The 14,069-nt window shown below is 57.8% G+C and overlaps 1 protein-coding gene across 2 annotated transcripts; it reads left to right on the top strand.

Moving 5' to 3' along the window:
• Positions 1-517: 517 nt before the first annotated feature.
• Positions 518-14,069, top strand: LOC102284739 (interleukin-9 receptor-like). Of its 2 annotated transcripts, none has more exons than XM_070362496.1 (7): positions 518-2,609; positions 3,078-3,256; positions 3,686-3,831; positions 4,145-4,346; positions 4,770-4,875; positions 6,106-6,190; positions 9,220-14,069. In XM_070362496.1, the coding sequence occupies exons 1-7, from the start codon at positions 2,425-2,427 to the stop codon at positions 9,559-9,561; spliced, it is 1,245 nt and encodes a 414-aa protein (XP_070218597.1). In that variant the 5' UTR covers positions 518-2,424; the 3' UTR covers positions 9,562-14,069. The 2 variants fall into 2 exon arrangements, with proteins under 2 accessions (XP_070218597.1, XP_070218596.1); XM_070362495.1 differs by lacking the exon at positions 518-2,609 and adding an exon at positions 2,630-2,998.

Raw genomic sequence — 14,069 nt, forward strand, 5'->3', positions numbered from 1 at the left:
GACTGAGTGGAGATGGGGTTCAGTCCTGGGGCTGGTAAAGCCTCTGCTCTCGCGCATGACTTTGAGGGGCTTTAGGTCTGAAGAGGAGTCTGTGGACCCCCCATGGGACCTGTGGGCAGGGCAGCAGGAGAGGGCAGGCTTCCAAGAGGGCTCTGCAGCCGAGAAGATGGAGAGGAAGAGGGCTCGTGCTCGAATGTTCCAGAGCCCCGTTAACATCTTCTCCAGGCAAAGGCAGGCCTGGGGGAAGGTCGGGATGTCTCTTCAGTTAGGAGCAGGTGGGAGGGCGCAGCAAGAATCAGACACCCTGGGGGAGCCTGATGCCAGGGCTGCTGATGCCAGTTCGGGCTGCTGGCAGGGCTGTGTGGGCGTGGGTGGAGCAGAGCGCCGCCCTCGTTGAACCCCAGGCCGTTGTCAGCATTCTTTCAGCCATGCCATGCACGGCGCCTCGGCGGAAGGCAGTGACAAGGTGGGGGTGGGGGGTGGGGGGTGGTTTGGGGGGTGACAGTGAGCAGCTCGTCCTGAGGCATTCCCAGCCTCAGCCCCCTCCTCCCTCTGTCCTGGGTCCTGCTCTCTGGGCCCCGTCCACCCAAGGCCCCTGCATCCCGCCCGCGTCTCTCCCTGGTTCTGGCCTGGCCTCTCCGTGTCCCGGGACGTCCACCTCCCTGAGGCAGGTGCCTGTCCGGCTGGGCCATCCCAGGACAGGTGGCCTCCCTGCCCTGACGCCCCGCCTCTGCCCTTGCCCAGCAGGGTCCTCAGCCCTTTGCCCCGGGGCGCCGGGTCCTGCTCCCGTTTCCTGCCTCGTGCTGTGTCTCAGGCCCGCCCCCCAGGTCCGAGCTGCCCCGGGAGCCAGCCTCTGGACTCCCTCCTCTCCCAGCAGTGAGGGCAGTGGTGGATCAGTGCCGTCTCAACCGCAGCCTCCATCCCACCCCGGGATGGGCAGGGATAGTCTGTCCCCATTAAAAATACAGACTGTGTGAAAGGGGACAGGAAGCCAATCCGGAGGGTGTGGTGCGCTGCATAAACCCCGCCCTGCGGGCGTCTCACCTGGTGAGGCCCGGGGCGCTGACCCTACGAGGGCCCGGCAGAAGTCCAGCTGCATGGCAGCCCATGACTTCTTGGCGGGCCGGAAGCCGGGAGGCAGGCTGTGGGCTGGAGGTCATCTGGCCAGACCTTGACCCTGAGGCCAGGGAGGAAGCGGGGTTGGGAAAGGGGGCCAGAGTGCTGTCTGCCGAAAGCCATGTCCACGGACCAGTGGGAAGGGACGAGCCGGGTGGGGATGTCGGCCTGGCCCCCGCAGGACGGGCATGTGGGGCCGCTCTCCCGTGGGGCCCCATCCTGCGTCGCGGCCACCCCGCGACCTGTCTCCTCTGGGTGTGATTGGGCCTCCCTGGGGCCATCCTGGCACTTCTTCCTGCCCTACATCCTAAATGCCCCCTGCCCCCCACATCCTAAATGTCCCCCGCCCCCCACATCCTAAGTGCCCCCCACCCCCCACATCGTAAGTGCCCCGCCCCCCACATCCTAAGTACCCTGCCCCCCACATCCTGGTGCCCACTTCCCGGCCACCCCCCAACATCCTTGTGGATGACCCCGTCTCGGGATCCCTGAGAGCCAGCTCCCTCCCCCCGTGACTGCCAGCGGTTTGTGGCAGGTGATGCTTCAATCCAGAGGCGGGTGAGGTCTTCCTGCCTATTGATCTGACAGGGGTCTGTCGTGTGGGTCCATGAGGAGGCTGCGGGGGGTGGGGTGGGCGTCTGCTGCTGGGAGAGTGGGTGCGGGCTCTGAGAGCTTCCGTGCTGCGGTCTGTGCTTGTCTGCTGCTTTTCTGAGTCCTTATCACCCATCAGGCTTGCATAACCAGGCTGGCCCTGCTTCCTGCGAAGGAGCTATCAGTGTACCATCTGGGGCTGCAAAAATGGGGTGACAGGGCGTCAGCAGCCTGCTCACCCCAAGGTGCTTCCTCGCATCCAGCACTGGGAGCCCCGCCCCGGGGTGCTGTCCTCTGCAGGGCTCCTCAGGATGGGCCTGTGGCAACAGTGTGGGAGGTGCTGGCGGGCATGTGGACACCCCCTGCCTTTCCTCTGCTGTCCTGGGGCAGAGCCCTGGGGTCAGCCCCCCACCTCCCATGGCTCTGGTGGGAACTCACGTGGATGTACACCTTGCACAGTTGGCCCAGGTGTGACACCAGTGGGTCCAGCAGATCTGCCCTTCAGTTGTCATCTACAACCGTGTTCCCCCAACCCTGACTCCCCTGCAGGGGGGACCTGGGGCCCAGGCTCAGAGCGCTGCCTGCTGGACAGACCTGGACACGTGGCTGATTCAGACCTGGGAGGCCTGAGCTTGAGCTCCTGCGGGTGCTGCTCCCCTGCGGTGCTCAGCCTCCTTCAAGGGATGGGATGAGGGAGCGGGTGGTGACTTGCTTGAAATGCCCTCCCCACAGTGCCACCTCGGGGCGCGGCGGGGGGGGGTGGTGCTCTCTACACAGCCCCTCAGCCCAGCCTCTTCCAGGTTGGACCTTGCAGAGCGAAGTTCTGATGAGAGAGGCGGGCACCTGCTTCCTGCTCTGCGCCTGGCTCAGCCTGGGGGTCCCTGTCCTGGGAGACAGAGGAGGTGAGGGCTGGCTCAGGGCGTGCAGGGGCTATGGGCACAGAGCGGGGCAGGGTCTGGGCTGCGGGTGCCCATCTTCTGCAGACCGGTTGGGGCTTCAGCCCCACCCAGGGCGCATGGTCACAGCCCATCCCCTTAGGGTGCCCAGCCCCGCCGTGGTCACCTCAGGGCTCCTTCTCTCAGGCCTGCCCTGTCACAGGGGGTCAGCGCCAAGCCCTCCCCCTCCCCTGGCCCTGCCCCAAGGCAGCCACGGTGAACTTGCCACGGTCACTGTTCCCAGGGCCAGGGCCTGGGGCTTTCACCTGCTACAATAACAACATCCTCAGGATTGAGTGCCGCTGGCCTGGCCCAGCGCTGGGCCAGGGGGCCGGCTCCTGGCTGCTCTTCACCAGGTGAGGCTGGAGAGCGGGGGCAGAGGGCAGGGAGCTGGGGGGGCCATGGTCCCTTGGTGCCCACACGTGTCCTTTCCAGCAACGTCGTGCCGGGCAGCAAGCACAAGTGTGTCTTCTGGGCCGGCGTGTGCACCGTGGAGCTGCCGCCCGAGGAGGTCCTCGTGCCTGCTGACAACTTCACCATCACCTTCCACCACCACATCTCTGGGAAGGAGCAGGTCAGCCTTGTGGATCCACAGTATCTGCCCCGGAGACACGGTGAGACCTGGGTCGGGTGTGTTGGCTGGGAACCCCCTGGCCACAGCCCACCGCCCATAACCCCCGCCACCCAGTCAAGCGTGCCCAGTCCCTGCAGACAGACCCAGGGCTTGCAGCAGGTAGGAACTGAGGGGCGAGGGGTCGGCCCACTGGTTGCCGGAGGGCTTGGGTCCGGAGGAGGATGAAGGAGCAGGGCTTTGAGTTGGGGCTGGAGCTGCAGCGTGAGTCCCTTGAAATGCACTTCAGGCACGCCAGCTTAGATTTGAGATGCATCTTAGCTGCCTCAGGGGTTGTCTCGTCCCAGGCTCCCAGGGAGGCCTTGCTCTGAGAGGGCCTTGGTCACATCCTCATCCTTCCCGGGAATCTTTCTGATCCCCAGTCTTGGGCGTGCTGACTCACACACCCTCACGTGGCTTTGCTCTGTTTCAGTGAAGCTGGACCCCCCCTCGGACTTGCAGAGCAACGTCAGCTCTGAGCACTGTGTCCTGACCTGGAGCGTCAGTCCTGCCTTGGAGCCGCTGGCCATGCTTCTCAGCTATGAACTGGCCTTCAAGAGGCAGGAGGAAGCCTGGGAGGTAAAGCTGGGTCGCCCACCCTGGGGCCCGTCTCTCCTGGAAGCAGCAGGAGATGCTGCTCTTCCCACCCAGGGTGCTTTCACCTTGGAATTACAAGGAAGGCAGTGACCAGAGCCAAGGGTATGTGAGTGCAGAGTGGTGAGCGTGCTTGTGTGTGTGTGTGCGCGTGTTCCCAGGGCCTGCCTATGTGGATGAGTGTGCATGCAAGTGAATGCACGTGAGCGTGTGGACGTGCAGTGTTCCCGCGTGCGTGTCCTCTAGGGCTGACGACCCAGTCTCACCACTGGCATCTCCCGACTGTCCTCATCCCCAGTGGGCTCGGCACAAGGATCACATCGTTGGGGTGACCTGGCTCAAACTTGAAGCCGCCGAGTTGGACCCTGGTTCTGCCTATGAGGCCCGGCTGCGAGTCCAGATGGCTGCCCTAGAGGGCGAGGTGGCGGAGGAGGAGCGATACGAGGGCGTGTGGAGTGACTGGAGCCAGCCTGCCTGCTTTGCCGCTCCCCCCAGACGAGGTGGGCGCTGCCGTGGCCGCTGCCCCCGGGGTCTGGGTGGGGCCCCTCCTGCCTCCGAGTGTCCCACCTTTCCCCCTCCTACCCCCTCTCTCTGAGATGGTCAACGGGGTCAGTTTGGGGGGCTCCCGGGAGTGACCGTGGCCCCAGGCTGCACACCAGGCCCCGCTGCTGCCCGTGGAGCCGGGCGTAGCCTCGTCTGCTTAGGGCGGCCTGGCTGACCCCGTGGACAGAGGTCCTGAAGGATCGCAGACCCTGTTGACCCTGTGGATGGAAAAGGCGAGGCCCAGGGGTGCGTGCCTCACCTGGTCTTGCAGGCGTGAAACAAACCTCCAGGACCTGTCCGGTACTTCCCCTGTGGCCCAGGCACTCGGCTGGATGCCTTGGCGAGTCAGAGGGACACAGCCCTGGTCCTTCTCGCCACAGGTCGCCTGGTCCCTGCTCTGGGGCAGTCTGATAGCACCCTGGTCGCTGTGTCCCTCTTCCTCCTGCTGAGCAGCCTGATCTACTTACTGTTCAAACTGTCGCCCAGGTGGGTGGCCAGGGATGTGTGTGAGAGCATGTGCTTGTGTGTGTGTGATCGTGTGTGGGAGTGTGTGCTTGTGTGCGTGTGATCATGTGTGTGTGTGTGTTTGGGCATGGGGTCAACGGTGCATTGAAGGTTCAAACCTGCAGCCCCTCCCTGCATGCTCCTGGATGGGGAGGGGTTTCAGGCCTCTGCCCTGGACCAGTGGGGAGTTCCCAAGTTGCCATGTGCGTGGGGGTGGTAGACAGTGTGTCCCCAGGAGCCCTGGACACTGTGCTGTGGTCTGAGCCCTGTCTCCTGCCTCTGGAGGTGCCAGCCCGTTGCCTGGTTCTGTGGGCACAGTGCTGGGCGTCTGGTTTCCATGGGCCCCTGTGCCCGGCCCTGGGGGATGCTGCTGAGATCCAGATGAACACAAAGGCCCTCCTGAAACAAGCCATCACACGGTCAGGTGACAGGGTGCAGGGCTGGCCCCACAGGAGACTGGCCGGGCATGGACAGGGAGCAGAGAGGGTGAGAGGCGACTGGACAGAGAGAGCCTGGGCGAGGGAGGGGTCAGGCTTTTCCTTGGGTCAAAGGAAAGCCCTTGAAGCCTGGCCACATGTGATGTGACCTGGCTGATGTTTTGAGAGAGGAAGTTCGTGGTACAAGTGAGGAGGAGGCCTGCGGGGCAACCAGCAGCGGTGTCCAGACGGAGGCAAGTGTGGGAGCTGGCGGGAGGAGCAGAGATGGAGCCAAGGGGAGGGAAGTGCCAGGGTCTCAGGAATAGAAACTGATGGGACGTGCGGGTGGATGCTATGTGACCTGTGCCCCCTGAGGCCAGCCCTGGTGTGGGGAATTGGGCTAGGCCCCCGGGGAGGCTGCTGAGGTTGACCTGGACCTGCTGGATTGGAGCCCAGTATGCCATCCTCAGGGGAGGACCACTGGGTCCTGGGTGGGTAGATGCTCAGGGAGAAATCAGGCGGGCTTCCTGGAGGTGCTGTCTCCCTCTCAGACTGAGGACAAAGCTGGGCACCTCCACTGCGTGGCTTGGTATAACTCAGCTCTGTGGGGTCACCTGCACAGGGCCCATAGGTACACGTGTCAGATGTGGACCCAGTGAGGGGAGAGCGCATGCGGGGCAGGGACGGGCCTGCTGCTAGAAGGAGCTGAGGTCCCTGCAGTGACGCCTGGAGCAGGGCTGCAAGGAGCCCCTGGCCCAGGTCTCTGAAGCCTCTGACTGCCGTCTCCTGGCTGCAGGATGAAGACAGCTTTGTACAAGGATGTGCCGTCCCCAGGCCCATTCTTCCAGCCTCTGTACAGCGTGCACAACGGGGACTTCCAGGTTTGTGACCCTGCGGGCCAGGGTTGGGGTGGGGCCGGGGTGCCCTGATGTCCGGCCTCCCCAGGATGTGGGCTTCGATGAGGTTTGGGGGCCTTTGTCAGTGCTTTGAGCTTTTTCAGTGTATACAGTGGCCTGTAGAGTATATATAGAGGTATATACACACTATGACTCAAATGGGCAAGAAGAAAAATTAGCTTTGTCGTGTGGCTGAGCTCTTTTTCCTCTTGTGTCTCTGATTTCATTGCTGATGGAAAAACGTGAAGATTCTTGTGACATTGCCTCTTCGGTTTGCAGTGGCCCTTTGAGGTGCCAGCGCCGGCGGCTGCGTCTTCTGATGCCCTGGAGCCGTCCCTGGTCCCTGGGCTACTCTGGTGGCCGCTGTGGAGGGCCTGGCCCCTCCAGGCCCGCTGGCTGGTGTGATGAGTTGGCCTCCCACCCTCGTCATGGTGCCCTCGTGGGCTCTCACAGGCCACTCAGGACAGCTTGGTGGCCCTGTGGTCCCCACTGCTGGCCGGACGCTCTTGCTCCACAGGCAGAAGGAGCGGCAGGGGAGCTCCATGGGTGGTCTCTGGTCTCACTGTCTTGGGCCCCTTGCTTTGTCAGAGGATGGAGCTCCGGGGGTCCGCGGACTGGCTCTGCATGGCCGGGTTCCTCCTGGCCTTTTCCTCTCTTAACAGAAAGTATGGTTTCTAAGATTGTCATCGAGAGAGATGATTTGGAGCTTAAAGCTGAGGCCTTGATCAGGGCTGTGGGGTAAATGTTACCCTGAACTCCCCTTCTGGGCTGTAGGCACCCAGCCCCTTCCCTGTAGAACCACAGCAGCCGCCGGGGGCTAGTTAGACCCCCCAGGACGTGGTCTGGAGCCACGGACTGGCTCTCCGATGGAAGGTGTGTGTGCTGCACTCGATGGAGATCCCTGGTCCCATGTAGGAAACAGCTTCTTAAAAACTTCTTTTCCATGATGGTTTGTCACAGGGTACTGGCTCTACAGGAGGACCTTGCTATTTATGCGGCGTGCCCCCAGCTCCCAGAATACCCCTCCCCCACCCCTGTGGCGATCACAAGCGTCTTCTATGTCCGGGAGCCTGTTTCTGTTTTGTAGACACTTTCCCTTGTGTCGTATAAGCGATTTCACATGGTGTTTGTCTTTGTCTGACTTATTTCACTTAGTATGGTAATCTGTGATTGCAACCGTGTTGCTGAAAATGGCATTATTTCATTCTTTTTGTGTCTGAGTTATATTCCATTGTGCGCGCACACACACACACACACACACACACTTCTTCATCCATTCACATATTGATAGACATTTAGATTGTTTCTCTGTCTTGGCTATTGTGCATAATGCTTCAGTGAACATTGAGGTACATATACCTTTTTATAAAAAATATGTATTTTTAATTGGAGGGTAGTTGTTTTACAATATTGTTGGTTTCAGTTGTGTGTATATATATATATATATATACACATATATACGCATGTCCCTTCCTCTTGAACCTCCCTCCCATCTCCCACCCTTCTAGGTTGTCACAGAGCATCAGATTTGAGCTCCCTGCCTCATACAGCAAATTTCCACCAGCTGTCTAATTTTACACATGGTAATGCACGTATCTTTTTGAATTAGAATTTTGTCTGGATATATGCCCAAGAGTGGGATTGCTGGGTCATATGGTAGCTCTATTTTTTTATTTTAAGGAGCATCCATACAGTTTTCTACAGTGGATGACCAGTTTATTCCTACTAACAGTGTAGGAGGGTTCCCTTTTCTCTACACCCTCTCCAGCATTTATTGTTTGTAGTTTTTTTTTTACTTATTTACGTATTTTTGTTTGTGCTGGGTCTTCGTTGCCGTGTGTGTGCTTTCTCTGGTTGTGGTGAGGACAACTCTGTGTGGCTGTGTGTGGGCTTCTCATTGCGGTGACTTCTCTCATTGGGGAGCACAAGCTCTGGGCACGTGGGCTTCAGAACTTGTGAAGCACAGGCTTAGTTGCTCCATGGAATGTGTGATCTTCCTGGACCAGGGATCGAACCCATGTCCTGTGCATTGGCAGGTGGATTCTTATCCACTGTTCCACCAGGGAAGTCCTATTTGCAGCTTTTAATGATGGCCATTCTGACCAGTGTGAGATGGTACCTCACTGTAATTTCCATTTGCATTTCTCTAATAATTATTGATGGCGAGCTTCATGTACCTCTTGGCCATTTGTGTTTCTTCTTTGGAGAAATGTCTTTTTCAGTCTTCTGCCCATTTTTTGATTTTTGTTGTTGTTGTTGTTGATGTTGTTAGTGAGTTGTATGAGCTGTTTGTATATTTTAAAAATTAATCCCTTGTTGGTCACATTGTTTGCAAATATTTTCTCCTAGTCTGTATGTTGTCTTTTCATTTTATGGTTTCCTTTGTTGTGGAAAAGCTTGTTAGCTTGATTAGGTTGCATTTGCTTATTTTTATTTCTGTTGCCTCGGGAGACTGACCTGTGAAAACTTTAGTATGATGTATGTTAGGGAATGTTCTGCCTATGTTCTCTTCTAGGAGTTTTATGGTGACATGTCTTATGTTTAGATCTTTAAGTCATTTTGAATTTTTGTGTGTGTGCATGGTGAAAGGGAGTGTTCTAACTTCGTTGATTTATATGCAGAAACAGCTTCCTTTTGGAGGTGGGGGCCTCCTGTGGTCCCACAGAGGGGTCCAGGTCTGCTGACCTTGGCCCAGAGGTGTTAGGCCCAACAGCACCGCGTGCGTGCGTGCGTGCGTGCGTGCGGGTAGTGGGATTGGGGTGAGGGGCAGCACTGTCTTTGGCCCGTATCTACACCCTGGCTTAGGCCTCTGTGAGCCCCGGGCCCGTGCAGGGGGGCGTTTGGAGGGAGGGGGCCCTGTGCCGAGGCTGGGCCGGCCCATGGTGGATGGGCAGGGCGCTCTGGGTTCTGGGTGTGGCTGTCTGGAGAGCTTCGTGGAGAAGGGGCGGCTGCTCCCATGCTGAGTCCTGAACACGCCTCCTGAGGCCTGCCCTCCTCCCGCTGCTCTATTCTAGACCTGGATAGGGGCCCGCGGAGCCAGCCCACAGGCTGGCCGGGACCATGCCGGCCCCCCACGAGGAGCCCTCCTGGAAGCCCATGTCCGGGAGGCCGTCGCTTTGCTGCACTGTGACCCAGCAGACGCCTGGCCGTCGGCGGGCCTGGAGGAGGAGGGCGGCCCTGGGCCCGGCCTCCCGGCAGGTGTGCTGCCAGCAGGACACGTGGAGTGGGGGGTGCCGTCGCCCGCCTACCTGCCACAGGAGGACTGGGCCCCTGCGGGCCGCCCCCGGCTGGCGCCCCCCCGGTGCGAGGGCAGCAGTGGCGACTACTGTGCCCTGGACTGCTCTGTGGGGAGCTGACCTCCGCCTTCCCGGGAAGTGCGTGGAGCTCTGAGCCCCCCCAACCCCCACCAGTGGCGTTTTCTGTGACCGGTCGAGCCTGGATGGTCGAGCCTGGATTCCTGGCCGGGAGGTGCTGTGTGGGCAGGCCCGCGGTGCTGCAGCCTGTCCATCTGGCGGCTCATGGACCAATGGCCCTGGAGCTGACCTTTGACTGGCACTGGACCTCCTGCGCAGGGCCACCCATGCGGTTGTCAGGTGTCGGGTCTGGGTGGAGGCAGGCGGGCTTTCCCCTGCACCCCACCCCTGTGGGCCTGGGCCTCTGCCCTCAGCGTCCTGCCATCCTGGCCCCCATCCACCACTTCCCTCCCTGCTTCCGGGCTTAACCCCAGGCCCCTCTGAGAAACGAGGTGTCGGCCCCACAGCCTGTTCTGCCCTCAGCCCCTTGAGAGGCCAGTCTGGGCCCCGTGGACACAGGTGAGACGCAGCGATGAGGCTGAGGGTCCGCTTTCTGTGCCTCCCTGGGCTTCCTCCCCGACTGAGATTAAAAGGGATGGATGGCCGTTTCGAATTGCTGCTGGCTGGGGGACGGGCCCAGAGGACATAGAGGGGAGCTGGGGTCTGCTGCCTGGGGTTTCTGGGGGTGCTCAGTGACCAGCTCAGGGAGGCCCCCCGCCCCCCACTTCTCCTTGTCCTCATCCTCCCAGGAGCCCCAGGAAGCTGCGAGCTGTGGCCAGAGCCCTGAGGGTCAGGGCCAGAAGTGACCACCTGCCGTGGCCTAGGTCTGTGAAGGGCCCTGCCTATCGCCCACCCCGCCGCCTGTGGTCTGGAGAGCGGGGGACAGGGCAGAGGGCGCCTATCTGTGTCCCATGCTGCCGCAGCAGTGCACCACAAGCTGAGTGGCTTAGAACAGCAGAAATTGGTGGTCTCGAAGTTCTGGCGGCCGGAAGTGTGGAATCACAGTGTTGGCGGGGCTGCGGGGGTGCTAGCAATGACTTGACTCAGGCCGTGCCTGGCTCAGGTGATTCCTGGCTCGAGGCTGCACAGCTCCAGCCTCACAAGGGCCCTGCCTTCTGTCCAGAGCCCCTCTGTATACCAGTGTCGTCACAGTGGATCAGGGCTGACCTGAAAGACGTGCTCTATTTTGGCTGAATTACGGGCTGAGGCCCTGTTTCTGTAAGAGGTCACGTTATCAGGTGCTGGGGTAGGACTTCCCCTTTCTGGGCAGTCCCTGCCTCTGCCAGATGTCTCCGGATTCCTACTGGCCCTGGGGCGCCGGGGTGCCTCTGGGGCCTCCCTAGCACACTCCCTGGGTTTCACACATGGACCCTGTCCCTCCTGGCTGCGGGACTTGGGTCTGGTACTGGGGTCCTCTGTTTAGTGAGGGCTGGGCTGGACCTGCCCTGAGGTTGGAGGTGCTGATGTATTGCAGGTGGGATAGATGGAGGCCTGTCTCCTGGGTGCTGGGCTGGAGAGGCACCTCCCTGTGGTCCGAGCAGAGAGAAGCAAAGCCTCCCCAGGTCCTGAGGCACAGGTCGCTCTGGCTCAGACAGGGCCCCCCACCCCGCCCCACTGCGTGCTGTGGAGCCCTGAGGTTTGTGGAGAGCGACAGGCGGGACCAGGCAGGACCCTGAGTGTATCTTTAGTTTCCAGAGAGTGGACGTGTGTGGACGGAAGTGAGGCGCAGGCACCCTCTGCTCTAACCAGGGATAAAAATACCAGCGCGAATCCACTTCCTGGAGCTGGCCCTGGGGAGCCCCAGGCCGGTGTATTTATAACAGCATCTGTGTGGTGCCTGCAGCTCACGTGGACCTGAGCCCCGCAGGACTGGACGGCTGGGCACGGTGTTCATGTGACTCACACACTGGGTCCTCCTCTTGCCTGAGGGAGCAGCCGCTTTTAGAGGCTGGTGGTTGTAGGTGGGCCACGCCTGCCTCTCAGGACGAACTGAGCCAGCTGCCTGTACACAGCGAGGCTCAGGAAACACTCATTTCCACCCATTCTGGGGAGACGACCCTTGGCAACTGCACACTGAGACCCCATGAGCCCCGATGAGGGGTCGCGGATCACCATGCCTCTGTGAAGGAGGCAGGGAAGGTGGCCTGGGACTTGACGGGGAAGCTGCCGGAGGGAGGAGCTGAGTGACAGTGTGGCCGGGGCACGAGCATCCAAAGGGTGGCTGGCCAGGTCCCGCGGCAGCCGGGCCGTGGACAGCCCTGGAGGCTCGGCCGAGGCGGGGGCTGCCCGGGGGCTCAGGGCGCTCTCTCTCTGGCTGTTGATGCGGTAGAGTTTGCATAGGGTGGAATTAACTGTTTTCTAGTGTGTGCGGCAGCGACACTCGGTGCGTCATCTTATGGGCAGCTGTCCCCTCTGTCTGCTTTTCACTCTGAAGGGAAGCCCCCTAAGCGCCCACTCCCCTCTCCACCCTCCCTGTGACCTCTGGCCCCCACGAGTCCACTTTCTGTCTTATGACTTACCTACTATGGATGTTTCATACAAATGGCGCTGTATAATACACGGCCTTTAGTGTTCTTTTTTTCCCCTCTTACTGCAGTGGTTCTGACGTCTGTCCACATTGTAGTGGGCAGTCTATGGACAGGCTGCACCCTTGTCCTTAGACAGATGTTTGGGTTATTTCCGTCTTTGCACTCTTGGGAACTGTGTTGCTATGAAAGTTAGTGTATAAGTTTTTGTTTGAATACCTGTTTTCAATTCTTTGTGTGTATTCCTAGGTTTAGACTTGCTAGATTATGTGTTAGCTCTATGTTCATCTTTTTGAAGAATTACCAAACTGTTTTTCTCAGTGGCTGCAACATTACATTCTCGTTGGCAGTGTACTGTTGGCTCCATGTTCTGCATATTTTTTCCAACTCTTGTTAGTGTCCTTTTTTTTTTTTTCATTTCTTTTTTTTCCTTTTGTGAATTAAGTTGTTTTGATAACAGCCGTTCTAATGGATGGAGAAGGCGATGGCACCCTGCTCCAGTACTCTTGCCTGGAAAATCCAATGGACGGAGGAGCCTGGTGGGCTGCAGTCCATGGGGTCGCGAAGAGTCGGACACGACTGGGTGACTTCCCTTTCACTTTTCACTTTCATGCATTGGAGAAGGAAATGGCAACCCACTCCAGTGTTCTTGCCTGGAGAATCCCAGGGATGGCAGAGCCTGGTAGGCTGCCGTCTGTGGGGTCGCACAGAGTCAGACACGACTGAAGCGACTTAGCGAGCGAGCGAATGGATATAAAGTGGTACCACATGGTGGTTTTTATTTGTGTATCCTTGACAGCTAATGATGCTGAGCAGCTTTTCATGCTATTTGTGTATCTTATTTGGAGAAAAGTCTGCTTGAGTCCTTTGCCCATTTTAAATTTGGGTTGTTTATCCCTTTGTAGCTGAGTTGTAAGAGCTCTCTGTATATTCTGGATACAAGATGCTTATCAGACTTGTGATTAACAAATATTTTTTTCTATTCTGTAGGTTGTTTTTTTACTTTCTTGAGAGTATCCTTTGAAGCACAAAAGCTTTAAGTGCTTGTGAAGTGCAGTTTATTTATGTTTCATCTTACTGCCTGTGCTCTTGTTGTCATACCCAAGAAGTCATTGCTAAACCTGGTGCCAGTAAAGACGTGAAGAGATGTTCAGCATCACTAGCCATCAGGGAAGTGGACAATCCACAGTGAGAGGGAATTCCCGGGTGGGTTTATGGCTTGGACTTCGTGCTTTTACTGCCGAAGGCCCAGGTTCAATCCCTTGTTGGGGAACAAAGATCCCGCAAGCCTCACGGCTCAACCCACACAAACAAAAACAGAAATAACCCACAGCAAGATACCACTTTGCATCTATTAGAATGGCTACTATAAAAAGAAAAGAAAGAGGAAGCTACTGTTGGCAAGGATGTGCAGAAATTGGAACCCTGAAGAACTGCTGTGCAGCATGTGGGATCTCCCTGGTGCAGGGATGGGATCTGTGTGCCCTGCATTGGGAGGTGGATTCCCCACCATCAGACCACCAGGGAAGCCCCTGTGATTTCTCTTTTTATTCTCTTTAACAGGGTCTTTCATGAGGTAGACATTTAAAATTTTAATAGACAGCATCACATTTTTTTTTCTTTCATAGACTACTGTTTGGTGTTTTATTTAAAAACTCATACCAAACCCAAGATTATATAGATTTTATTCTATAATGGTTATGATTTTGCAGAGACACGTGTACCCCAATGTTCATCGCAGCACTGTTTATAATAGCCAGGACATGGAAGCAACCTAGATGTCCATCAGCAGATGAATGGATAAGAAAGCTGTGGTACATATACACAATGGAGTATTACTCAGCCATTAAAAAGAATACATTTGAATCAGTTCTAATGAGGTGGATGAAACTGGAGCCTATTATACAGAGTGAAGTAAGCCAGAAGGAAAAACACCAATACAGTATACTAACACATATATATGGAATTTAGAAAGATGGTAACGATAACCCTGTATACGAGACAGCAAAAGAGACACTGATGTATAGAACAGTCTTATGGACTCTG

This window comes from Bos mutus, chromosome 25, assembly GCF_027580195.1.
Source record: "Bos mutus isolate GX-2022 chromosome 25, NWIPB_WYAK_1.1, whole genome shotgun sequence".
Taxonomy (NCBI): Eukaryota; Metazoa; Chordata; class Mammalia; order Artiodactyla; family Bovidae; genus Bos; species Bos mutus.

Excerpts from the sequence above, each read along its gene's own strand:
- LOC102284739 (XM_070362495.1), top strand. The coding sequence starts at position 2,640 with ATGGGCACAGAGCGGGGCAGGGTCTGGGCTGCGGGTGCCCATCTTCTG. Across the intron at positions 3,257-3,685 it reads GTATCTGCCCCGGAGACACG|TGAAGCTGGACCCCCCCTCG; the intron begins GTGAGACCTGGG and ends GCTCTGTTTCAG. Across the intron at positions 4,876-6,105 it reads CTGTTCAAACTGTCGCCCAG|GATGAAGACAGCTTTGTACA; the intron begins GTGGGTGGCCAG and ends TCCTGGCTGCAG.